The sequence below is a fragment of the Pseudonaja textilis genome, chromosome 3 (assembly GCF_049901715.1).
Source record: "Pseudonaja textilis isolate UNSWEBS1 chromosome 3, rPseTex1.2, whole genome shotgun sequence".
In the NCBI taxonomy this organism is placed as follows: domain Eukaryota; kingdom Metazoa; phylum Chordata; class Lepidosauria; order Squamata; family Elapidae; genus Pseudonaja; species Pseudonaja textilis.
In genome coordinates, this window is record NC_141992.1 from 177,393,871 (window position 1) to 177,421,703 (window position 27,833).

The following is a 27,833-nucleotide window of genomic DNA, read 5'->3' on the forward strand; positions in this document are numbered from 1 at the left end:
ATCTTGGAGCATCTGATCCAAGTAGGGTCATAACTGGTACATCATTCAAAACTGGATGAAGGCTCCTTAGCCACATCTTCCACTGGCTACTTAATCAGGAACCAAGAATCCAACCCTTCTTGAAAAGGAAGCCCAATCCTGTAAAGAATAACTACCAGGACAGATATCTCTGTATTACCCAGGTATTTATTGACAAATAGCAACATGATAAGATTTAATCTGAGCTTGTTTTGTTCTATCGGATCTTAACGAACTCCAGCCACCAGTTCCAGATTTCATGGCATCTTCAGCACAGCCTGGGGTGGTAGAGAATAGGGAGTCAGAGAATACATGGGGGCGGGGCCAGTCAGTGGTGGTATTCCAAACTACTCAAAATTTCTGCTACTGGTTCTCCAGAACCTGCTGAATACCACCTCTGCTTCAGACATTTGTCTCAGCTAACCATTCATGTCATCTTTGGTTTCTTTCCCTATCACTTAGTTTTCAATCCTTTAATTATTCGCATTGTCCTTCTCCAAACCTGTTCAAGAGGATCTGAATCTTTCTTCAAATGTGATGATCAGAATTGAATAAAATACCTGAACATGGTAAAATGGAACAATGATTCCCTGTGATTTAGAAACTGTATTTTCACTGATATAGACTAAAAAGCATTCAGTTGTAAGTGCCCTAATTTGGATTCCTGCACAGCTGGAGTCACGGTCCCTTTGAGGTTGTTGAAAACATGGATTGTGTGGACCAGAAGTGAATTGTTCTGTGAATTTTCATATTTTTAAGCATTTTTATGCAGGGGTTCTCATGAGACCTGAAATTAATTCAAGTTTCCAACAGAGTAAAAAGATTAAAAAAGACTGCTTTAAACTCTCCAGAGTCTTCTATCATTCATCTTCATTGGATAAATCTAGGTTAAATCAAATTATGGGAGAAGGAAGGGCATTCACTATTCACATTCTTCACATGCATAATTTTCAAAATTTCTACCATCTTGATCATTTTTTTTTTCAAAATGAAAAAACTGCAATTCTAAACTTCATTTTATGTATAGCCATTTCCAGTATTATATTAGTTTTTTGAGAAGCATGATTTGAGGCTTGTCCAATTTCTTAAATGTATCCATAAAGTATATTTAGAAAGACATTAAAATATTGGTTTTGGTTTTGATCCCTTTCCTAATGATTCATAGTATGGAATTCACCTTCATAGTTGTGTCGCATTGTATTGACATTTTTATTGAATTAGCTTCTAGATCAACCGAGGTCATCTGCATATATGTGAAGATTGGATTTCCCCCCTCTAATGTGCATTATATTGAGATTTGGATCAAAGCACATTTCCCTTCACTTTTTCCTTTATAAATACAGCGGTGTGGAGGAATGCATTACAAAAATATTTTCTCTATTACCTTCAGCATATTTTCTTTTTTAAAAAGCAAAAGATATCCTTTCTCCTTTCTTTTATTTTCAGAACCTTTCTTAAATAAGTGAAAGAGAGGAATATTTTCAATATAATATAGGCTATTTTGTATAATTAGGTTTCAAAAGTAAAGCACTTGATCAAATAATTTCCTAAGAGAATCAAAGGTGTATTTTTTACCTAGGAACTGGTGAGAATAAGAATGAACCCTGCTCGTTTTAGCCCTGGAATAGCACTTTTTCAACTACTGACAGTTTTACAATCACAGCTTCCAACATCACAAAATACTTGTGAAAGAGTGTACGCTAAATTTTGTTCATGTTGTGTTTACCTACTGTTTTTTAAAACTTCTGTCTGTTCAGAAACACTCTTGTGATCACTGTCAATGACATAGTGACTTGAAAACATGTGTCCGTGAAACACAGAAATTTAAAAAAAAAATCTTTAAAAACAGGAAGCTAGAATTCTGCTGGTTGCATAATCATAATAATGATATAGCACATAGTGCAGATAGTGGGGTGTGGCATTTACAACACCACTGATGTAATGAAGGAAAGATTTAGGCTTGGGTTCGCTTTGTTTTTCACTGAAACCTAAGATTCACCAGACAGCAAAAGAGTTGAAGAGCAGGGGGCCTCTAAGACAGAATTTTGTTTTTTCTTCCTCACTTGAGCTTGAGAGGGGCAGACAGATGCATAGGATAAAATGAAACCAGTCCTCCTCATTGGAGGAGGAACATTGCAAAAGGTGATTCAAGATCTAGTCTTCACCCAGAGTAAATCTTTTGTAAAACTAATGTTTTAATTCAAAGCCAAATACTTTGAATTACAAAAGGATGTAGTCCACTCTCCCTCCAGTCACTATGAGAACTACATTTAAACACAGAAGAAAGCTGAGTGAAATGGCAGAATATATTATAACTCTTCTAAAAAAAAGTAAATCCATATTTATTTAAATCTATCTTGAACTTGAGACTAAGTATTAAAACCTAACATTCAATTAGGAAGGATCCCTGGATTGCAAGCATATATTTCACATGATATTTTTACCAGTTGATAAGGTGAGGAGACTCTATAGTGCTGAGTCGGGACCCTGGATGTACCGTAGGTTCAAAAGTTTGCTTAGTTCTGGGCAGCTACTGTTAAATTTAACAATTAAAAATAACATCCTCATACATCCTTGACTTATGACCATAATTGAGTCCAACATTTATGTTGCTAAGTAAAACAACTTGTTAAATGAATTTTGCCCCATTTTATAACCTTTTGTGCTACAGTTGTTAAATGAATCATTGCAGTTCTTAATTAAGTAGCACGGTTGTTAAGGAAATCTGGCTTCCCATTGACTTTGCTTGTCAGAAGGTCTCAAACGGTCATCTAATGACCTAAGTCACTGCAATCATCATAGATCTGAATTAAGCATCCAAATTTTGATCATGTGGGGATGCTTCAACAATTGAAAGTATGAAAAACAGCCAGATCACTTTTCCAGTGTTGTTGTAACTTTGAACAGTCACTAAATGAACTATTGTAAGTCAAGGACTACCTGTATTTCCTAAACATTGGCTCTGGTGGTACTCATACCTGGTGATACTATGAGACTACATGATCTGCTTACAAAGATGGGTCTTGTACTTGATATGAACAAGCACAGGAAAGGATTGCCATTGTAAGAATTGGAAATTAAGTGTCATTTCAATGCAAATTTTAGCTGAATAAGAGATGTGATGTATTTTGTTCTGCAAATTCTCTCAGCAATATCATTGCGGGATTATTGTGCAAATGTGAATTTTTACATAGTTCCTATATTTTTCAACTAACCTTGATCCAATACACTCAGAGCTGTGCTTGAAATATTGTATTCCTGGAACAAATAGTCCAAGATCCTCTACTGAAATGTATGATTTCTTTGTATTTTTTTTTCAGTTGTGAAATTTTTATCTTTTCCATCTACTGAGTTTTGCAAAAGTTGTAAATGGAAGATTGTGATTCTATCTATCTTGCTAGCTTTTTAAAAATCTTAACCAGTTCACCAGTATGTAGGTGAGGGATGAGACAAGCTTAATAGAGTTAGTTCACTATCTTGTTTGCTGCTGTATTATATAGGGAATCCCATGTCATATTATGTTGCACTGCCAATCTGGGTTTGTTCCTCTGTTCAGTTTCATATAAAACAGTCTGTCTGTACTATAAATTGATTTGCTATGTAGTTTGACATGAGAAAGTCATTTGTTCCTCTGTTCAGTTTCATATAAAACAGTCTGTCTGTACTATAAATTGATTTGCTGTGTAGTTTGACATGAGAAAGCTCTTTCTTTTACAAAAGCAACTTTGGCTTTTATGTGAGCTGAGCATATTGTAAACAAGGAATTTATATGAATTTCAGTATTGTGTCGGGATTGAGTGTATGTATATTTTAGATGCTGACTATATCTAAGTCCCAAATAGTTGCCATTGACTTGGATTGTATTTTCTAGTGTGGCCTTTTATATGGCATAACTTAATGTTGTTATTGGGGCGTCATTATTAAGATAAATAACTTTAGTTTGGTGTAATGTAGTTCTATAACAATAACTGAACTATCTTCTTAGAACAAAAGAGGTTGCAATCTTTCATATTTATATGAGCCATGGTGGCGCAGTGGTTAGAATGCAGCGTTGCAGACTACTTCTGCTGTCTGCCAGCTGCCTGCAGTTCGGCAGTTCAATTCTCACCGGCTTAATTTGATTCAGGTCAATTTTCACCGGCTCACCTTTCAACCTTCCAAGGTCGGTAAAATGAGGAGCCAGATTGTTGGAGGCAATATGTTGACTCTGTAAACCACTTAGAGAGGGCTGTAAAAAGCACTATGAAGTGGTATATAAGTCTATGTGCTATTGTTATTATATGAATTAATGCATCAATCTAAGACATGAGTTTAAAATTTTAATGCCTTTATTTAACTTTTCCTCAATGATGTATTTTCTAAGTTTATTCTTATTTTCTTCACAGTAACACATTTCGATATACTTTGGAAGCTACCAAATCCCTTCGCCAAAAACAAGGAGAAGGACCAATGACTTACTTAAACAAAGGGCAGTTTTATGCAGTAACACTGAGTGAAGCTGGGGACAACAAATGCTTCAGATATCCTATCAGCAAAGTCCGGGTATGGCTAGTCTTGCATGTATACTCATTTCTAATTTTGGTTGGCTAAAGACTTTTAATGTGTGTCCTTGTTTTCATTCTTCTGAAATGTGAATAGAGTTATAACAACCAATCTCTTAATAGAAGCTTAAGCTCATTCTTCTCCCAAAAATTGTGAATCAGAAACCTGAAACTGAATTCATGGACCACTATACCTGTCCTGGAATGCTAAATTATTGTAGGTATTTTCTGTTTCTTTGAAATGTTGAGGTCTTGTTTTGAAATTTAAGACATTTCTCTCTATATAAAAAAGTGATAACAAGAAGGATTGCGCAAAAGCTATTAGAGCTAGTAGAAAGTGCTTCTTCAAACCTATAACTTAAATAGAATAGAATTCTTTATTGGCCAAGTGTGATTGGACAAACAAGGAATTCGTCTTGGTGAAAATGCTCTCAGTGTACATAAAAGAAAAGATACATTTGTCAAGAGTCAAGAATCATCAGGTACAACATTTAATAATAGTCATAGGATACAAATCATACTAGGAAACAGTCAATATAGATCGTAAGGATACAAGCGACAAAGTTATAGTCATACAGTTACAGATGGGAGGAGAGGGATGATAAAGAGTGATGAGAAGATTAATAGTAATAGTAGTGCAGACTTTGTAAATAGTTGGACAGTGTTGTAAGAATTAGTTGTTTAGCAGAGTGATGGCATACAGGAAAAAACTGTCCTTGTGTCTAGTTGTTCTGCTGAGCAGTACTCTATAAGCGTCGTTTTGAGGGAAGGAGTTGAAACAGTTTATATCCGGGATGTGAGAGGTCTGTAAATATTTTCACAGCCCTCTTTTTGACTCTTGCAGTATACAGGCCCTCGATTGAAGGCAGGTTGGTAGTAATTGTTTTTTCTGCAGTCCTAATTATCTTCTGAAGTCTGTGTCTGTCCTGTTGGGTTGCAGAACTAAACCAGACAGTTATAGAAGTGCTTATGACAGACTCAATAATTCCTCTGTAGAACTGTATCAGCAGCTCCTTGGGCAGTTTGAGCTTTCTGAGGTGGCGCCGAAAGAACATTTTTTGTTGTGCTTTTTTGATGATGTTTTTAATGTTAGGTGTCCATTTTAGGTCTTGTGATATGATAGAACCTAGAAATTTGAAGGTCTCTACTATTGATACTGTGTCTAGTATTGTAAGAGGTGATAGTATGGGAGGGTTTCTTCTAACGTCTACCACCATTTCTACGGTTTTGAGTGTGTTCTGTTCCAGATTGTTCCAGTTACACCACGAGGCAAGTTGTACTATCTCTTGCCTGTATGCGGATTCGTCATCATCTCAAATGAGACCACTCACTATTGTGGTTCCCAAAATTGGCAACTAAGGCATGTGGACTTCAACTTCCAGAATTCCCCAAGCAGCATGGCTGGCTGAGAAATTCTGGAAGTTGAAATTCTCATGTCTTAAAGTATTAAGACAACAGCATCTCTTCAGAGTTCAATAGGGCTGTTTTGAGATCCTTTCTCAGTTTATTTATAGCCATTTTTGTGTATGGATATAAGTTACTTGTGCCAATATTGCTTTCAGACCATCTGAAAGCATTAGTTAAAAAACAGCTTACCCTATGAACACAAGCAAATAAAAATGTATCTTTCTTTGCGTATTGAGAAGACATCATATTTGATACCAAACAATTTTTTCTAAGTATAAGGTACCATAGAGAAAAACACACCTCCCTGTTATCAGTTAATTCAGTAATTCCAGAAGGTATGGAGACTTGGAGAAAAATATGTAGTGATAATGCTAAAATTTTGGCAAGTTTCAATGGAAGATGATGGTCCAGGATTCTCCAGGATTTTTGGAGCTCTAAATATGAAACATGGGTGATGGTAAGCCACAGACCACAATCATAATTCTGCCATTCATTTACTAAGTTTTACAAGACGGAATTATTGTGGTTTGTTATCTGGGAATAGCCAGACTTGTTTCTAATTTGAATTGGCTGGGTGCCATGTGGAGCTGGTATTTTTGGTCTGTTGGCAAGGCTGGGACTTTTTTCAGCCCCTCCCCCCCTTTTTTTAGTTGTTTAGAGAAATACTAGGAAATTCGATTTAACCACCAGTTCAGTGTTACTATGTGCTTCATATGACATGACTCTAGGGCACTGTGGGAAATCCACCACTGTGGATAGTGGGTAATTCAGCAAGGAATTTTTTGTCCAGTCTAATCAATTCAGATGATCAAAGAATCTATCCCCAAGGAAGGCGGTGGGCTCTGCTTCACTGGACATGTACAAACAGGTCTTAAAAAGCAGACCCTGAGGGATGCTTTAATGTGGACATCTGAGGTAAGGAGGTGATAGGACTCAGCAAACTTAATTGACTTTTTCAATCCATTTCTGTAAGTCAAGGATTGCTTGATTGTTGTTAGGCTTTATGAGTTTCTTTCTCTGTTTCTCTTGACATGGGAGCTTGGTTGCCTCATGATAAACAAGGTACATTAACAAAAAGCATTGGAGGCATGACTGGTTGATGGAGTTTTAAACTGAGAGTATCAGCCTGTCAACACTCAACTGGATTCAGATCAACCATGGCAGGTGCCAGTATTGGAAATATAAATGGGACCTGGTTGATAATCCTGATTGTGATGGTGGGAACGTCCCACAAACTTTACATCATATTATGATGAATGCCTCTTCAGAAGGCTCCCTGGATCTCTGCATAAAATGTATCATCTCGAGGGTACTACTGTCCAGGGGTTAAATGATCTAGATATCCAGCCATAAACTTAGCCACCCAGTAACTGCTCACACATAATTCAGTTTTATACATAATTTTACTCATCACTCATGCTGTGAGTTTTTTAAATAATTCACTGCGCTGATGTTTATATTTTGATAGACATTTAATATATTGTTTTGTGTATTTTTATGCATTAATGCCATATTTTGTTTCACCATGTGAAATATATATGTGTGTGGGGAGGGGCGGGCATGCATTTATATTGCTTTGCATTTTGGTTTAGTGACCATAACCAATTGATGATTGTTGTGTGGTCTTTCTAGAGTGTGATCATGGTTGTGTTCAGTGAAGACAAAAACCGGGATGAGCAGTTGAAGCACTGGAAATATTGGCATTCACGGCAGCACACAGCTAAACAGAGGGTCTTGGACATTGGTGAGTGATGAAGTAGTCCTGTGTCCTGTCTTCACTGATGCTTTTTACAACCTTAGAAACTAGCAACTGGAAAACCAATTCATGGTTATGCAGAAGTGAATTTTATTCTGAAGTTGGAATATCCAATTGGCAAACCAAGTCTGTTTTGGTATGCAACAAGGCTGAACTAAAATATTTTTCATGCTTGGTGCAAATTTACAATATGGAACTTCCTTTTCACCTCTTGAAAACCACAGTATAATATTTTTGGGAGAATAAGTATTCAGTCTAATCAAAGACTACATCTTCAAAGCTTAAACAAAATTTATTTTATGTGTTAAATATTTTAGATGAACTATAATATAAAAAAACTTGTGGTGAAAATAGCAGAATAAGCTAGTCTTGTGTTCAAAGTTAATTCAAAGCTGCAGATTCCAGTTTCCCAAAATTTCTCATCAGTTTTCTGTCACCAAACTGCCCACTGAGATAGCTTATTCTCTTTCATTACCATGGTAACCAGTCACACATATTCCTATATATTTTTTCAACTGGCCATGATGTTGCATTTGACATCAGTTTTTAATGCTCCTGATTTCTTCCCGATGAACTGGGTTCAGAGGTGGTATTCAGCAGGTTCTGACCAGTTCTGGAGAACTGGTAGCGGAAATTTAGAGTAGTTCAGAGAACCAGCAAATACCACCTCTGACTGGAGATTTTACAATATCCTTCCTCTGCCATGCCCATCAAGTCATGCCCACAGAACTGGTAGTAAAAAAATTTGAATCCCACTACTGACTGGGTTTTATCTCATTGGTAATTCTCGTAGTCCTTGTCCAAGACGTTAGGAGATGTCTAAACTAAGAAAGAATATCTTTACATGGCCATCCTTCCTAATCTCACTTCTCCTGCTCTCCCTATTTACTCTTAATTTACTTCCTCCCTCTTTCAAAATAATTGACAAAAGATTGTCAGTAGTTGGTATTAAATTACGGTTCATCCGTAAATCATTTTATCTCATGTGGTTATGCAGTTTAGTGCTTGCAGACCACTTACTGAAAAGCAGAATTTTATAAAGCCTTTTAAAGTAATTAAATTAAGTAAATTAAATTTAAATAATGTTCAAACTTTTGTTGAATTTTGACCTATCCAACTCAGGAGGTAGTGGTGGCAGCAAATGATGGAATTGCATTGCAATGTTACATACATGTATTAAAGCAGTGGAATTGGCAATGTAATGGCATGAAAGGGTTTGATCTTGTGAAAATCTTTGGTCTACCATCTGTCTTCTTGGTACTAAAACCCGGGCTGGTAACATTAGTATCCATTGTGCCACCAGTCCTTTTTCCATTTCTTTTGCCGGATTGAGATATTTCATAAGGGAGCAGGGTTGTATTCTTTTTGTCTTTAAAAACAAAATTTCTCATCGTTCAGGTTTCCCGGCAGCTCATGCAAATCATACTTCTTATTAAAGAAGTTTATAAGAGATTATATGTTAATATTAGCTACTTGAATAGTGTTTTTCATTCTCTTTCAGAGGTAATCAGCTTTTCCTGATTCTTCCAACCTTTTGTCAGATTTTAACTTTCATTAATGCCGATCTTAATTGGAGCATACAGAAGATTACTTAGTTGGTCTTCTGTATTCCATTTACTCAATTGTGTAGTATTCCAGTATTTTGTATGAAATAAGATCCCTCTTTAGAGTTCTCCATTGCTCAGCTTAAAGGTTAAAATCCAACTTTTTTTTTTTTACCTCATTTAGAATCATAGGAATTTGGGTCTTCATCCAGTGCAATCCCATGCTTAATGTATAATCTATATATAGAATATGATTTCAAGTAGACCTTGTAGTCCCTGTATATAGAATGTGATTTCAAGTAGGCTTTAGAGTTCTCCATTGCTCAGCTTAAGAGTTAAAGCCCAACTTTTGTGTTTTTACCTAGTTTAGAATCATAGGAATTTGGGACTTCATCCAGTGCAACCCCATGCTTAATATATAATCTATATATAGAATGTGATTTCGAGTAGTCCTCGACTTATGACAAAAATTGAGCCCAAAATTCCGGTTCCTAAGTGAGACATTTGTTAAGTGACTTTTACCCCATTTTATAACCTTTCTTATCGTAGTTGTTAAATGAATCACTGCACTTGTTAAATTAATAACACGGTTGTTAAGTGAATCTGGCTTCCTCATTGACTTGCTGGTTAGAAGATTGCAAAAGGTGATCTTATGACCTCGGAACACTGTAACAGTCATAAATATGAGTTAGTTGCCAAGCATCTGAATTTTGATCACATGACCATGGGGACGCTTAACTGTTGTAAGTGAAAAAATAGTCATGTCACTTTTTTCAGTGATGTTGTAACTTTGAATGTTCATTAAACGAACTGTTGTAAGTCAAGGACTACCTGTACAGTATCTCTGACAAAGCCATTGCTTAAATACTTCCAAGAAGGGAGAAGCCACCATTTCAAGGGCACCTTGTTCTTTTCTTCAACAGCTCTTATTTTTTTCCTCCTAAACTTGTCTCCCATTTTATACCAACTGATTGTAGTTCTGTGTCAGGGGTTCTTGAATTTGAATTGGTACCCTTCAGTCTCAAGGGACTATGGTATCATGCTATGAAACCAGTAACTGCCACTTCCCGTGTTGTTTCAATGCTGGGTAATTTAATATGGAGGATAAACTGTTACCCAGGCATCAAATTCCCCACTCTCCACATCACTGAAATAGTCTAATGGAATGGCAGAGCTATATTATATTAATTAGTTCCAGCTGCGTCGCAGGAGTTACCAGAACGTGATTGTACACAGTCACAAACTGCTTCCGGGCCTCTGGCTCCAGATTTTGCCTTGAGGTTGGCTCCTGAAGCCTTTTCCAATGATAGATATAGCCACAAGGTAGTGGAGGTTTGAATTCAGAGTTTATCTTCTCCTAGAAGATGGTTCTACTGTTTTATCTGCCGTTGGGGCATCAAGCCCTCTTCCGTCTTCAAAACTGTTGAACATCTTCTCCAGTAACCCTGGAAAGGAGCCCTTATGAGGTGCTACCAGCGGGGCCAGCTGGACCAAGGTTTTTAAAGGAAGTGTTACTCATTCCAGGACACCTGGCTTGGCTCCATTTGCAGTGTCCATTATCTTCCATTGTCTGGGGTTCTGCTTGATAGCTATTTGAAGATTGTTACCATATCTCTCCCTTTCCCCGAATCTTCTCTACTTTGGCCTCGTCTTTCAGTAATTGCTTGTTGTTTATATAAGAATTATGGGGTAAGAACCTTAGCAAAATACTATAAGGAGAAGATATTCAAACACTTAAGCTCTATGTTTGGAGCATATTCATAATATGAAGATAAAATCTCTTTAGCTACCTTTCTGGGATTTTAGGAGGAAACAGATGGGGATTGAATTGCCAATCGTTTATCCATTTCCCAAGTAGCTTTCAAAACTTCTTTCGCGGTCTTTGAAAAGATGGTAAGCAAGTAAAAAGAAAAATGCATCTAAACATTAGGAATCAAAGTTTTTAATAGCATTATCAGATAAAAATCAGTTCAGTTACCAATTATATATTTTAACTACTGGTCAAACCTGAAAAGTGACCTGCATCAGTTTATTATGAATATTGAGCAATTAAGGCACAATATCTGAGGTAAACAGCCTTAAAAAATAAGTTTTTCTAACAGGAAACCTTCATTATTTTAGTTTGCAGATTTCTGAGCAAAGTGCCCCATCTTCTAAGAGAGCTTCCATAAAAGCACTTGTGCCATGCAGGTTTCATGCCAAGAGATGGAGAAGTTTACCATCTCTTGTTTCTGGACCATTTTTTAAAAAAGCAATTCTTCTTACGGAATCATATAAGGAACATGTTTAGACCACATATTTGCATCAACATGCAAAGAATATGTTTAGTTTATTCTTAAATTGGATGTTGTGTCAGGGTCTTAAAGAAGGGTTCGGATCTAATAGATTAATATTAATATTCGTAATATTCGTAACATTAATTTTTTAATGTTCATAATGCTGAATGTAAAAGTAGTTTTGCAAAATTATATGTTGTCAGTGACATCTGGTGGGCCCAGGATGGTGGTAGTGTATTCACCCTGGCCCTCTGTCTTTTGACAGCTGCACTGTCTTCCAGTAAGTTTTCCGAATGAAATTCAAAGTACTGATTATCATTTTTAAAGCTCTACATCAGTGGTGGGATTCAAATTGTTTTACCACTGGTTTGGTGGGTGTGCCTTGGTGGATGTGCTTTGCCTAATGTCGGTGTGCAGCTTTCCCCACACCAGCTGAGACCTGCAGCGCCAATCAGGGGAGAGGATAAAGAACAGAAAAGTGCAGGGGCAGGAGGGAGGGCCAATCCTCCATTTTTCTCTTCTTTTTCCTCTCAGCTGATTGTCAGAGGCTTTTTTCCCATCCTTTCAGCGGATTTTTTTTTACTACCGGTTCAGTGGAACCGGTCCGAACCGATAACATACCATCACTGCCCTACATGCTTTGGGACTAGTGCCCTCTAATATCTCTTCTAGTGATTTCTGCCCATCTTACAGGTACAGATACACCATGGGTATCTGCAGGATGTCCAGGCATAGTGGACCTCCTCCAGATACCCATGTTGAAATAGTGTTAACCTGGTGGGCCTTGGACATGTACTTTGGTGCTTGCCCTGTGAAACAATCTTTCTCCTACCCCCAAATTGGAATGGTCCTGACTCTATTGGTTTTCTGGAAGGCTATGAAGAATTATGTCTTTTTCCAGGCATTGGGGCTAGGATGCTAGCAACAGGAGTTTGGCATGAGTGCCCCTGATGGATGATTATAAATATTGTATTGGACCTCGAGTTGCTTTGTTTGTGTTTGGTTTTAATGGAAAGTTTTATTTTGCCTTGTTTTTGCTTGCTTTCTACTCAACATTTCTTTGGATAGACGGCAGCCATATAAATTGGGTGTGTGTTGCAAAATGACCCAGAGGAACAGATAGTATTAGAAAGAAGGCTAGAAGAAGAACAATAGGAGGAAGAGGAAGATGTAGGAAAGGAGAGATGGAATGCTTCCTACTGGAATTCAGAGTTTTATGTTGATGATGTTGATCCTTGATATTTTTTTATCTAATATTTTAAATTATCCTGCAGTAGTGGCTTAACTTCATGATACTATTCTGTGTTGTGAAGGATGCCCCTCCCCTGCTTTTTTACTAGGTAGATTAAAAATCTGATACATGGACATCTGGGAACCTTCCTCTCAAAGAAAACCAGGTCTATTTGAAAATTCCACATGCCCTCCGGTGTGTTCGACATTCCAAGCAGATAGTTTCACTTGTCCAGACAGCATCCCAGCCTTTCAAAAGAGTCTGCCCTAAATTCTTTCTTTTTAGTCAGTCAGAGATTTCTATCATGTAAGTACTATGGGGAATATTAATCTTTTAATCTTCTCCTAAATAGAATGTATGTGTTTCATTTTTTTTAATAGAAAATGAAGAAGGGACAAGAGAGTGGGCAGAAGTTTTTCACATGTTCATTATAGAAACGTACGCTTTGCTTGCATGAGGTCTTTTTTATGAAGTTAAATTAGTTTAATTCTGTAATTTTTTTATTCCAAAAATATTCACCATAGGTGGTGAACCTATGGCACACAAGCTGGAAGTGGCATGCAGAGCGATTACTGTTGGCACACAAGCACTTGCCCAGAAAAAGTGTACTGCGCATGTGCGCGTCCCGCCAGCCCGCCAGCTGATTGTTGGGTATCTGGCGCACATGCGTGGGGGTGCAGCAATGTGCAGGAGACACTTGTGCATGCGCAGAAGCGCACAGCGTCGGTCGTGTGGGTTGCATGTGCATGAGCAGGAGGCATGGGGGCGTGCGCGCATTGCCTTCTGGGTGATAGCACGCGAGCACGAGCAGGCAAGCATGCATGCAATTATTGGCACGGGAATCCAAAAACGTTAGCCACCACTGCTCTAGACCATGATTAAGAGATCAGAATCAGTCACACAGAGCGTTCATGTTTTTCTCCCCTTCCAGCCAAACTAGATTGGCACAAAACTGCATTTTGCAAAGCTGTCCAGGTGTGATGAGGTTTTCTTCTGTCTTCAACCCATGAACAATTTATTTATTTGTTACAAGCCTTTGCATTGGGAGTGATTCCTGATGGGTTGGTGATATAAATAAGCCATAAATGTACAATAGCCTCAGAATACGCAACAATAAAACTGTAAAAACAGTAAAAGCATAGCAATAATAGAACTAAAAATAAAAATAAAAGAACAGTTACAAGCACCACCCCAGACTAAGCATAATAACATTGACTCTCAAAGTCCTTTTTTTTATAGCCTTGCAAACCACAACTGCTCTATCCCTTGAAGTTATTCTTCAAGGTGGGGACCACTGTAGGAAAACGGTGTCTTTGTGCAGTTAGTTGTTGCATCTCCCTAATCTGGACTAGCCCACAGGACAGTCTAGTTCCACCTGGAGCTAACTAGAAGCCAAGGCATGTTGTACTTTATAAGTTAAAACTAATATTTTGAATGGTGTCATAGAAACTACTGAGGGCTACAGCAGTGCCTACAGTGAAGGTCTTATATGGCTGCAGCTGTTATCACAGCTATGGTGGTATAGTGGTTAGAACTACAGGCTACTTCTGCTGACTGCCAACTGCCCAGCAGTTTGATTCTCACCAGCTCAAGGTTGACTCAACCTTCTACCCTTCCGAGGTGGGTAAAAGGAAGACCCAGATTGTTGGGGGCAATATGCTAACCCTGTAAACCGTTTAGAGATGTCTGTAAAGCCCTGTGAAGTGGTACAGTATATAATTCTAAGTGTTTTGCTTGCTATTGCTATCACACATTAGTATTTAGGCTGCTGTATAATGCAAATTGCAAACTTGGAAGGCAACGCTACATATAGAGCTTTGTAGTAGTCTAATTTACTGGTGAGGAGAGCCTGTGTTATTTTTGCCAGGGTCTGCTACTCCAGGTGGTGCCTCTTCTACTTCTTTTACTCATGCTATGTTTTCTCTCTTCTACTCCTGAACAATATGCAAGATTTTATTTTTCTACTTGTTCACTGTTAAGTTTGAGCAATGAGAGGCTGAACCAGAGCATGAGTGCAACAGTACTTTATTTACAAATAAAGGGCTGACCGTGCTTGCCAAGCCTGGAACTGGCTCGCAGCAATCAGCAGCCAGTTGGACCCCGCAGCCTGCTTTTATAGCTGGCTGCTGGGAAAAACTGACCAATGGGAATGGAAATAACGCCCACACAAGTGAGTGGACCTGGTGAGAACTCCTTGAGTCCTCAGGACATAACACCCCTTCCTCCCAGATGCGAACACGCATAGTCCTTGAGGTAGATGGGGGTTTGTGTTGGCGCCGGAGCGGCGCAACTCGGGAACATTGTCTGACTGTTCGGCATCAGTCTGTGACGGTTGAGCTGGCATAGTGTCACCAACACTCTCTCTGGACTGGGCACCCTCGGAAACCACCGGGTTGGTTTCTGGAGTCAAACTCTCGTGGGTTGGATCCGGTTGATCAACTCTCTGGGCGCTGTTGTCCGGGTTTGGGCTGACCGGAGCGACCGCTGGCGCAGAACTGGTCACTGGGTGCGATGTGGCTGGGTGGTGGATGGGACGGTTCCCCTTCGACTGGAGACTCTGGATCCTTGTTTGCGAGGTTGCTGAGGCGCCTTCTGAGTTGGTCTATGTGTCTCCTCCAGGCGCGACCGTCCTCCAGCCTGACTCTATATGATCTCGGCCCAGTGACGGCGATGACTTCGCCCGGAATCAAAGTGGGTCCCCAGCGAAATTCCTGGCGAATATCGGCTCCTGTAACATAAAATGTCTAACCCCGAAGTGGAAGCGAGGGGAGAGTCAGGGCAGTATTGTGGGTGCAGTCTATCCAATACAGTCCTCAGGCGTCGGCCCATCAGAAGTTCCGCTGGGGACTTATTGGTGACTGCACAGGGGTTGAGTGCTGGCTCATCAGGAACCGTGAGAGTTTGTGGTGCCAGTCATCTCTGCCAAACCTAGCGAGGGCCTCTTTGGTGGTCCTGGCGGCCCTTTCAGCCAACCCATTACTCGCAGGGTGGAATGGGGCTGTTAAAATGTGGCGAATGCCTAGGTTGGCTGCAAAACGGCTGAATTCTACTGATGCGAACTGTGGGCCATTATCGGAGACCAAGGAGTCGGGTAGTCCATGGGTAGCGAACAGGCGCGTTAACACGTTGGTGATTGCTAGTGTGGTTGTCGTGGATAGCTGCGCCACGTCTATCCACTTGGAATAAGCGTCCCACGACCACTAGGAACATCTTTCCATGCACGGGGCCGGCCAGATCGATATGGATTCTAGACCAAGGGCGCTGGCGCTCTCCCATCTGGTAGGGGTGGCGATGGGGGAGCAGGACGGGATTCCTGGCAAATGCTGCAGGAACTTACCCAATTGACAATGTCCTCGTCTAGACCCGGCCACCATACGTAGCTGCGTGCCAGCGCCTTCATTCTCACAATGCCGGGGTGTCCCTCGTGCAACGCCTCCAGGACTCGAGTGCATGCGCGAGGTCGGAATGATCACTCGAGTGCCCCACAGTAGACAACCCTGCAAACTGGACAGCTCCTGCATGCGAGTCTTAAAGGGTGCGAATTTGTTATCAACATTGCCTCCCGGCCACCCTCCTCACCCAGTCGAGCACCTGGGCGGCGTTTGGTCTGCCTTGGTTTTGGCGGCGATGTCAAGGGCGGTGATGGGCAGGTCCAACTGGGTGATTTCAAAAATGGCATTGACAGGAGCTGGGTCTTCAGCCGGAGCGGGTAAGGGGCAGCGACTGAGTGCGTCAGCGTGGGATAGAAGTTTTGCCGGGCGGTGGATAAGTTTGTATGAGTAGGCCGCTAGAAAAAGCGTCCACCGTGTCATCCGAGGGAGAGGACTTGAGGTGTCTGTTTGTCGCGGCCAGTAGGCCCAGGAGGGGTTTATGGTCGGTGACCAGTTCGAAAAGTGGCCAAGGAATTCGTGAAACTTTTTCACGGCTGCAACAGCTGCTAGGGCTTCCTTGTCTATTTGGCTGTAATTTCGCTCCGTGGCGAGGCGTCCTGGAGAAAAAAGCGATGGGGGCCTCGGCGCCATTGGCGAGTCGGTGACTAAGGACCGCCCCAATTCCAAAGGGGATGCGTCTGCTGCCAGTACTAAAGGAAGGTTGGGGTCGAATTGGATGAGCACTGCCTCTGGCGTAAGTAGTGATTTGTGGCGTTAAACGCCTGGTCTTCTTTGTGCCCCCAGTGCCACGGTGACTTTTTGTCTAGTAATCTGTGTAGGGGTTCGGCTACTGAGGCTTTATGGGGCAAGAAGGATGCATAAAAGTTTAGGAGTCCCAAGAAAGCTTGTAGCTCCGTTTTGGAGGTTGGTGTGGGAGCTTCGTGGATCGCCCTGACCTTGGACTCCAGGGGTGAATGCCAGAGGCGTCAATTTTATAACCCAGAAAGTCCACCTGTCTAGTGGCAATGGCGCATTTTTTTTTTTTAACTTGAGGCCATGCTGTCTGAACCTCTCTAACACTGCTCGCACTCTCTGGAAGAGTTGGGGTCTGTCCCTGGCCGAGACCAAGATGTCGTCGAAGTAGGGTACTACACCAGGAGGCCCTGTAAAATCCGCTCCATGAGGATTGAAAAATGCCGGGGCAACACTTACGCCAAATTGGAGACGCTTGCATCGGAAGGCACCCCTGTAGTGGCGATGGTCTGAAGTTCCGCTGTTTGGTCATCAACAGGGAACTGTTGATATGCTTGAGACATGTCAATTTAGCAAAAATACTGCCCGGTTCGAATGTATGCAATAAATGCTGAATGACGGGCACGGGATAGGCGCTAACTTGTAAATATTTATTGATTGTTGTCTTGTAGTCGAGCAAATTCTCAGGCTACCATCTTTTTTAGGGGTGTGACAATGGCGTCTCCCACTTGGCGAAATCTGTTGGCTCAATGACCCCTTGTTTTAGTAGTTTATCCAATTCAGCGTCTAGTTTTGGCCGAATAGCAAATGGAACTCTCGTGGTTTTAATCTGATTGGGGCTGCCTGGGGGTCAACGGTGAGCGAGATGGGGTTCCATTATAACACCCCAGCTCCTCGCTGAACACATCTGCGTAGTCAGCAAATAAGGAGTCAGTGTCTGAGGTTGAGACAGCATGGACTCCTGTTAACCCTAGGCCGAGGTGGAAACCAATCGAGCCCCAATAAGGTGGGTAGGTTGCCGTTAACTACCACTAGAGGTAGGTGGCCTTTAAAAGCTCTAAAACTGACAAAGAACTTCTGCCGATCACGGGAATGGCCTTCCCTGGTAGTCCTTCAGACCGAACTGGCATCTCTGAAGCCGGGTAGTAGATAGGCTGGGGTGGAGTCTCTTGAGGGTGTTCCACGAGATTATTGAGAGCGCGGACCCTGTGTCAACCTCCATGTGGCACGGTTTACCTTCTAGGGAAGCGGAGAGAGAAATTTTACTAACAGAGTGGCAAGTCGCCTGGCAAGGCGGTGCGTGCGACAGTTTAATACTTGCCTCTGTGGTCCCGAGTGCGAGGACGGGGGTCTTTGTGCAGCGCTTTGGGGGCTTGGCAGACTCTCGCAATGTGCCCCCTCTTATGGCAGTTGTTGCAAGCGGCTCCTTTAAACTTGCAGGTGGCCCTTTGATGTGATCCCCACAGGCTAGGCACAGGGTGATGTGCTTGGGTGGACCGGTGTATTCTTGTTTAGCCCCTACCTGCGACCGTCTGTCATTGGTGAGGCGATGGACATCGTTCTCATCGTTGTGGCCTTCCTCCGCTTCCACCTCTTCGGAATGGACTGGGAACGCTGCTAGCTTGGCGCTTGGGCCCTGAATTTCGGTGGCTGAGTTCATAGCTAGCTTGGCTGCTAGGGCCTCCTCTACCGCTTGCGCGAGGTTGAGGTCTTTCTTAGCTAGCAGTCGCCTCTGTAGGTTGAGATCCTTGACCCCACAAACCAATTGATCGAGGAGCATGTCCTCTAGGTATGTTCCAAACCCGCAGTGCAGGGCTGCTGTTCTGAGGCGGCCATATATTGGTTGATGGTCTCCTTACTTGATTGCTTCCTCATTGGAACGTGAACCTCCTGGCGATTTGTGAAGGTCTGGGAGCGTAGTGGTTTGTGAGGATCTCAAGCAACTCGGACCACGGGCGTTTTTAATTCTCTCGGCGCCCACGAGTGCTGCAGCGGTATCGTAAGCGGTGGCTCCGCAGTAGATTAGGAAATAGGATTTTTCCGATGCTCTCCGCATCCGACAGGCCGACCGCATCGATGTAATGATTGAAAGCGGTTCTTATCGATTCCCACTTCTCTTCGTCTGGTTTAAACGCCGGGAATACTGGATTGGAACTCATGGTGCTGGAGCAGCTGGGCTACCTGCGGGAGAAATCTCTCTGGGACTACGACGCTCGTGAGTTACAAGTGATATCAGCTCTGGAGAGGTTTTTGCTACCCTCTCTTTCTCTCTCTCTGGGTTACCACGTTGGCTGCTAGCCGTTGGAGGTGTCTTGATTCGCGCCAAAAAAGTGGGCGTTAGTGACTCTCTACAGCGCTGTGCTGTGATTTCCTACTGGCCCGAAATTCAAATGACACCCGTTTGAATTTGCGCCAAATGCAGAGCGGCTGCGGCTGCAGGCGCTTCACTTTCCCGTGGCGAGGCTAACAAGCGGCTACAGGCGCTTCTAACTATTTGACTCAGACCGCTTTCTCTGGCTGCGGATCTGCGTTTGCTCTTTTTGATCGCTCGTTTCGCTAGCTGACCGCTCTCTCTGGCTGCGGATCAGCGTTTCCCTTGTTGCCAACCGATCGCTCTCTCTGGGCTGTAGATCGGTGGCTAGTGACTCAGCGGTTGCAAGGTGCTTCTGGTAGCCATCCCATCCTCGTCGCCAGTGTTAAGTTTGAGCAATGAGAGGCTGAACCAGAGCATGAGTGCAACAGTACTTTATTTACAAATAAAGGGCTGACCGTGCTTGCCAAGCCTGGAACTGGCTCGCAGCAATCAGCAGCCAGTTGGACCCCGCAGCCTGCTTTTATAGCTGGCTGCTGGGAAGAACTGACCAATGGGAATGGGGGAAATAACGCCCACACAAGTGAGTGGACCTGAGTGAGAACTCCTTGAGTCCTCAGGACATAACATTCACCAATAGTGAATATTTGTAGAACATAAGTGCAAAGAGAAAGGACAGCTGGCATCTCTTGTTACATTTTTCAGTGAGATTGCAAACACTATTTAAAGATAAATCTAGTTGACATCTACAGTTGATTGGTGCCAGTTCAGAAAAAAAATCCTCTCTTTTTTTGTCTTTTACTAATGGTTGAATTCTGCACACTTTCCCAGGACAATTATTTGTTCTATAATTAACTCCCCCAATAAAATATTGGCTAATATAATGCAATCAACCAAAATTAATACCAGGCTGGCATAATTACGCTAATAAGTGGGAACCTCGTTACTGTAATCTTTCAAGTATAGTACCAACTTTGAAAAATACTTGTATTGTTTTGAAAATGTTGATGTTGGCAAATTGAGCCAGAATTGCAATACTAAATTACAAATCATAAATAACTATGTATACAGTATACATATACATATATATGTATATTGGAATGTAAGGACAAATGTCTGCGTTTTATATAAGCATCTGTGATCTTTTTATTGTTTGTTACAGCTGATTATAAGGAAAGCTTCAACACCATTGGAAATATTGAAGAAATTGCCTATAATGCTGTATCATTCACTTGGGATGTTAATGAAGAGGCAAAGGTAAGATCTGTCAAAAATGCATATCTTTTGTAGGGTAACATGCAGAATTGTTTTGCAAACAAAACATAAGGCATTATTTTGCACTTGTGGGGGAGGAATAAAGCCAATTGTATACCACCAAAGGCTCTTCAGTAAAAGACATGATATACATCTACATCCATAAAAATACAGACATTTTAATAAGGGATATTTTGTTGTTCAGATCTTATAGTCTAAGACTGCCAATCTTTGAGAACTTTTAAACTAGCTTGTTTAAGTACCAGATGTTAGTGAAACTATTTTGCAAGTCTGTATGAGGTACTGTATCCTCTTTTATTAGGAACATCAGACCATTTAGCTTGAGATTGTCTACATTATATAAAGATAAATATGATGTTAGGGTTTTAGGAATGCATAGGTAAAAGATAAGTTCAAGCATCACACTAACTTAAAAGCAAATATTCTGGCTTAACAAGATGTGTGTGGAAAAAAACCTTTGGTGTTCCAATAGTTTCAGTGAATTCTCTTCCCTAATCTTACATGGACTCTCCCAAGCTGAACTTTGGACTTTCTAGATGCAAAGAATAAAGTTGACATATGCCTCATTGCAAGCAGCATAGGTATTTGTCTTTCCCATAGAGAAATAATACCCGCTTTCTGGATGTACTCCATTTGTATAAATGATTCACACAATTAGCCTATTTTCCTGCACTTGAGATGAACTTGAAGTGGGATGAAAGATTTCCTTGGTGGGATTTTAATAGCAGATCAGGGTAACTTCAGGGAATGGCATATCATGAGGTAATACTTTCCAGGTCTAACAGAACATTGGCTTAGATGTAGTGGGTGTAGGATACAGAGAATTACCCCTCTTTGATCATGTAATGTTTCTGAAACAACTCTTTCTGAAAAGCATTTATCTGAATCAACTTTGTCATCATCTAGAGCAGGGGTGTCCAACCTTTCACCTTCCCTGGGCCACATTAGAAGATGAAAAATTGGTTTGGGCCGCACATAAAATAAAATAGCAGTAACGATACCTGATCATCCCCCAAAACCATAGAAAACATAGTTAACATATTAAATTTATTTGGAAATGAAGTTAGTGAGATGTTTTTATTATTTATTATTTATTAAAAATTATTTATTTTTTATCACGGTTTTTTTATCACGGTTTTTTTATCACAGTTTATTTTCCGGCCAAATTTTGGGGGAGGAGGAGGGGGGGGAGAAAGCTCGCCCGCCTCACGCCTACCTCTCCTCCTCCAAATGGCCCAGCTGGATGAGGCAGGACTGTAAGGCAGAAGCAGCAGCAGCAGCGGTGGGGGCAGAAGCCTTCCCCTGCCACTGCTGCTGCTTCTGCCCCCGCCGCCGCTGCCCCTGCCGCCGCTTCATCCCCTGCCACCACTGCTGCTTCTGCCCCCACCGCTTCTTCCCCACCGCCGCCGCTTCTGCCCCGCCACTGCTTCTGCCCCGCCACCGCTGCTGCTTCTGCCCCCACCGCCGCCGCCGCCGCTTCTGCCACCGCCGCCGCTTCTTCCCCACCACCGCTGCTGCTTCTGCCCCCCCACCGCTTCTGCCCCCGCCGCTGCCCCCACTTCTGCCCCGCCGCCGCTTCTTCCCCGCCACCGCTGCTGCTTCTTCCCCACAGCCGCCGCCGCTTCTGCCGCCGCCGCTTCTTCTCCCACCACCGCTGCTGCTTCTGCCCCGCCACCGCTTCTGCCCCCCCGCTGCCCCCGCTTCTGCCCCCACCGCCGCTTCTTCCCCACCACCGCTGCTGCTTCTTCCCCCACCGCCGCCGCCGCTTCTGCCCCGCCGCCAGCTTCTGCCCTGCCACCACCGCTGCTTCTGCCCCCACCGGGGAGAAGCGGCTGCGGCAGGGCAGCAGCAGCAGCGGCGGCAGGGGCAGAGGCGGCGGCGGTGCCAGCAGCGGCAACAGCAGGAGGTGGCGCTCTGACGGCGCCCACCTTTTCTCTTGCTGCTTGGCCTGGCGCTCGCCGCCCCACCTCGCGCCTGCCTCTCCTCCTCCTCCTCGCTGGCTCTGGCACGAAGGTTGGGGTGGGCACTGGGCCGCATTACGAGGCGACCTGGGCCGCATGCGGCCCGTGGGCCGCAGGTTGGACAAGCCTGATCTAGAGATAGCTTCAGTGGTATATCTACAAGGGGAGAAGGTCAACATATGCAAGATGGCAACTGCTTATTGTGATATCAGGATCAAAAGGATGTAGCATGAAGGAAATCCATTTGTTCAAAAATACATCCATTATCCTGTCAATTAGCAATTGCACTCATAATACTTGCAGATGAAGGAACAATGCCTCCTGGAATTACTAAGGCAAATATTCCATTGCATAGTATAAATGTATAATTTGTTGGACAGATATTTTTAAGTACCATTTCTGTTTGCTCCTGCAACATAACCAACTTTGATGGAACATTTGTAAAATGTGCAATGTATTGGAAGAGTTCAATATTGCCTCTTAGTTGTCTCTTCTGCAGGCTAAATATATGCACTTCATTCAATTTTCCTCATAGAAACTTTTCTTCAACATAGTTTTGGTTCTTCTCTAAACATATGCCAGTTTGTTGGTATTGCTTTATTTGATCATCATTGCTTTACCTCACACAGAAATAGTTTGGGTCCTCATCCTTGTGATGCACTCTTATACTATGGAGTCATATGTGAATCTGACACCTGCATCATATCAGTCATTTCTATACAGTTCAGAATCTTCCACAACATCCGGAATAATATTGTAGGGAAAATACTTCCATGGAGACAGAAATGAGTTGATAAATCAGATTATATATGTGGTACTACTGTGTCCCCAAATACTTCCTTAATTCTTAACTGCGTTCTTTTTTGTATCATGGTAAAAAATAATTAGGACAATATGTTGCAGTCCATTGACCTTTATGTATTTATAGCAATACCGTAAGGTCTTACTAGGATATCGCCCAGTTCATCTGGGCGAAATTGTGTGCCTTGTAGCTATGATCATGGGGAAGCCATTTTGTAAAAGCCTCTTATGGCAACTATTTGCTATGTGCAAGCTATCATATGTCCAGCCCTTGGAAAGCAAAAAAAAACCAAAACCCCACCTCTTACACACACTCCAAATCAGGGGTGGGATTCTACCTGGTCGAACCAGTTCTATAGAACTGGTTGTTATGATTCTGCCCAGTTCAGAGAACCAGCAAATTGTGCCACTGGCTGGCCCCTCCCCTGCCCTCCCAACCCACTCCTTACCTGGCATGTGTGCCATCAAACTTGCCTGCTAAGTTGCTATTTTTCCTCCCCCCCTCACCATCAGCTGTTCTGCTGTGCTGGGAGATTTAGGAGCGCTAGAAAGCAGGAAATCTTTGGATTTCTTGATTTTTAACTAATCTAAAAGCAGAACTGAACGTTCCTTAGGATTGAAGCTTCTATTTTTCAGTATTTTTCAGACTCAGGTAGCAGATTGCAGATAGATAGATCTCTAAGTGAATCTGTGATTCTGTGAGCAACTCAATCTGCCTGTTTGCTTTGCCTGATTTGGCAAAAACTCAATCTGCCTGCCTGCTTTTGGGTAAAAGTTGCTCTTTTTTAAATAAAAAATTAAATATTTACAAAAATATTTAAAATATTTACATACTAGCCACACTTAGCCAGTCATGTGACCACCAAGCCACGCCCAGTCAGCAAGCCACGTCCATCTAGTCACATGACCACTAAGCCATGCCCACCTATTAGGCCATGCCCACAGAACCGGTTATTAAGAAATTTGAATCCCACCCCTGCTCCAAATCCTGAAATATGCTCCCTGTACTTAGCAGCTATCTTTCTGAATTGCTGCTGCCTATAGGTCTTAACCTATTATGCAGTATCATTGCTGTCGGGCCTAACAAACCAAGAACGGTATAAGGAGTTACTTTTTAACAGTCTCTTTGTTGTTGTTGTTCACCTAGAGACAGAATCTTGCCAAACTAAAGAGATTATCGGCAAAACTATAGATATACTCTGTGAATTGCTAGGAAGGGTCCATTCTTACTCTCTTCCTGTCCACCAGACATTCCAAACTACACTATCTCTTTGCCCTCTGGCAAGAATCCCACCCTCCTATGATTCCAAATTATAGCCCCACACAAAAGGACTGCTTTAGATTAGGCCTGCTCAATAGAGGACCCATGGGTTGGGGTTAAGCCTAGACTTCCAAGCCCCACTGTGGCACTGCCACAGCTCCACTAGCCATCAAACAGCTTTGCAGCCCACAATAATTTCTAATTTATCAGTCCTTTTTATTCTCCAAGTTATTCAGGCCTGCTTTCGAGTACTTTAATGGGATATGTACATCATGTTATGAATGCATACATTCCATAATTGATAAGAAGTGTGTATCTGTACTTGAGTACAAAATATAAAAAGTGGAACAGCAGAAGTCCAATTAATTCATGAGAAAATTGTTTCTCATTCCTTTCTACCAACATTTTTTTTTGCCATCTTGTCAGTTAGTATGCCCTTTAATATCAGGATGTAAACAACTGGTGTTACCAGAGAAGTATGCATCATATATAATGCTGGGAAATACTTTTGGAAGGGTAATGTTTCTGATCTTTTCAAAATTTCAGGACTTTGTTAAGCCAAAATGTAGTTCTTGTGTCACAAGAAACAGTTTCAGGGAATGTCTCCAGCATGTAATTGTTGAATGAGAGTTCCTGTATTAATTTTCTATGATAAGATTCAGATTAAATGCATACTGAAGCTGATTAGTTCACTAGAATATAATTGTCCATCAGATCTTTAGGTGCTGTAGATTTTCCTAATCTTGTTCAGCTGTGCATGTCAGTGAGAAAGATGTATATTTCATTTCCCTAAAATAATCTTCTTAATACAATTGTAACAATACATTTTCTCTTAATGACTGATATTTTAAAAATGTGGATTAAAACTAGAAACTATATATAAACACAACCATCAACATATTTATTGGAGAATGCACTTCTTTAAAACACATTTAAAATAAAATGTTTTGCCTAATACACCATGACGTCTTTAAGAAAGGCAGTGTACACACGATTGAACAGGTGTGCAATCGGTTTTTGCAGCAAATTGAATTTTTATGTAGTTGCTGGGGTGTGGTGCAGGGTTATAGAAGCTGCTTAAATGAAATGTAAACATTTGTTGTAGACATTGGTATTGAGCTGAAACAAAGGCGTTGAATTTGTCTGGAATTTATAAAGGAAAAAAAAGCTATAAAATTGTGCTAACTCTGCATAAAGAACTTGTATTTATTTAATCCCCTACTCTAGCCTGAGTTGAGTATTCTGAAGTAACTACATAACATAAAAACAAACAAACAAATATACAATTAGTACTTGAATTTGTTTCACAGTTAATATGTTGCCAATAGGATCTTTTTGTGGCATGGAATTCTCTTAAACTAAGTATCTGTTCTCTCTCCTATAAATAGGGTTCTTATTTTTAAGCCATAAGGTTATTAAGATTATCACTAGCTATCTTATATTAGACAGGTCTTCAGAGTCTATGGACATTATTGGTATCAGCTCTTTGAGGTGGACCACGTCAAGGAAACAGACTCAGTAATTTTGATATTGGCTATAATAATGGAGTCACCAAAACCTGATGGTGTTTTCTTTCCCTCTCTCTTACATTCTAGGAAATTGTGGGAAGGAGGTCATAAGAAGTTAACCTACATTAGTTCACTGGCATAAATTTTGATGCTTCTCTCTTGTGCCTTTTATTATTCCCTGTGGCTGACAATAGCTTTGTAAGATCTTGTACATCTGCATCTATTTGGCTAAAACTAGGTAATTGAACAAACCCTGAGCCCGATGACTATATTCAGCAGGAACAAGAAAATACTTGATCCTAGATTGTTCACTTTATCTAAGATCTGTTATCTGAATCCAAATATTTGTTTCCTGTGTTGTATCCTTAAAAGAGACAACTAATCGCAACCAGGGTGTGTTCCCTGCTGCATTTGATGATCATTTGAGATGGGGACTTCTTGGTTAATGGCACACCAATGAGCGAACCTCTTCCTCTCTGGAAAAACACAGTTCATCCCCACATTGACAAGTTTTCATGGTGCCATACACTCAGACAATTTTCTAGTAATATGAGCCAAAGTCAAATGTATACAGATGGCCCTTGACTTATGACCACAACTGGGATCAGAATATCTGTTACTAAGCAAGGTGTTTGTCAAGTGAGTAGTGCTAATTTTGTGAACTTTTTTCCATGGTGGTTAAAAGCAAATCACTGAAGTTGTTAGGTGAATCATGTGGTCGTTAAACAAATCTGGCTTTGTTTGTTGGAAGACCCTTGGAAAGATATACAAATGTCAATCATGTGACCCTGGGATACTGCAACTGTCATAAATACATGCCAGTTGTCAAGCACTCCAATTTTGATCATTTGACCATGGGATGCTGCAATGACCGTTAGATCCAGTCGAAAGTCACTTTTTTCAGTGCCGTCAGAATTTCAAGCAGTCATTGAACGAATGGTAATAAGTTGAGGATTACCTGTACTTAAATCAAGGGCTTGTTGCACCATCACTCTTAGTAGTTTATGTAGGTTTTACTTTTATTTTACTCACTACTTTGGAATATTTTAAACTAAAACTTCCTTCTTCCTCTGAAACAAGTTTTGATTATATGGTTTCTTGCTGTTCAGATATAATTTTAAGGAGAGTTCTTTGCAGATCTTCATAAAACTTTATTACACAGCATGCATGAAAAGCTTCTAGGAAATGTTATGCAGGTGTGGTACAGATAAATGTCTTGATTCAGTTCCAGTCAAACTCCAGCTAAAGGGAGGCAAGATGAGAGGATGAGCACTAGAGGAAAAATTGTTGGAAGAGATAAGCACCTAGTCGGAGTGGCATGAGAAAGCTTCGCTCCCTAAACTGCTGTCTATGCCTTTGGTGTCTCCTGGATATACTGCATTACAACTGCCATCATTCCCACCTACCAGGGATGGGAAGGAGAGGAGACATACTCCAATCACCTCTGTTGCCAGTGCAGGAGAATCATCTAGTCCTCTGTAGCAATTTTGTAAAGCTATAAACATGGGCCTCTGAAGAACTTTAATTTAAGCACCGTGCCACTTTGGAAAAAAAAAATGCTTCATTGGGATTTTAGGATGTTATTTGTTTCAGAGTGTGTCATAGATATTTTAAGTGTTATTAAACAGTATAGTTTGCAAGCTGCTAAGTGTGGCTAGATTTTGGTGAGATACAAAACATTAATTACCAAGTCTTGAGAACATGATACTGGTCCTCAGTAAACTTCTGAAAATTTACTAGATGCTGGCACTGATACTAGTTACCAAGCTGGTACTTACTTAACGTTTATTGAATATCATCTTCAAGATCATCTCCGTAC

At 41.5% G+C, this 27,833-nt stretch overlaps 1 protein-coding gene across 4 annotated transcripts in view; it reads left to right on the forward strand.

Moving 5' to 3' along the window:
- Positions 1–27,833, forward strand: part of GRHL2 (grainyhead like transcription factor 2) — a 93,692-nt gene that overhangs the window by 20,362 nt on the left and 45,497 nt on the right. For all 4 annotated transcript variants that reach the window (XM_026703503.2, XM_026703504.2, XM_087931564.1 and 1 more), the window contains exons 6-8: positions 4,404–4,560; positions 7,599–7,710; positions 20,371–20,465. In XM_026703503.2, the coding sequence (XP_026559288.1) occupies positions 4,404–4,560; positions 7,599–7,710; positions 20,371–20,465 (364 nt within the window). The remainder of the gene's footprint in view (positions 1–4,403; positions 4,561–7,598; positions 7,711–20,370; positions 20,466–27,833) is intronic.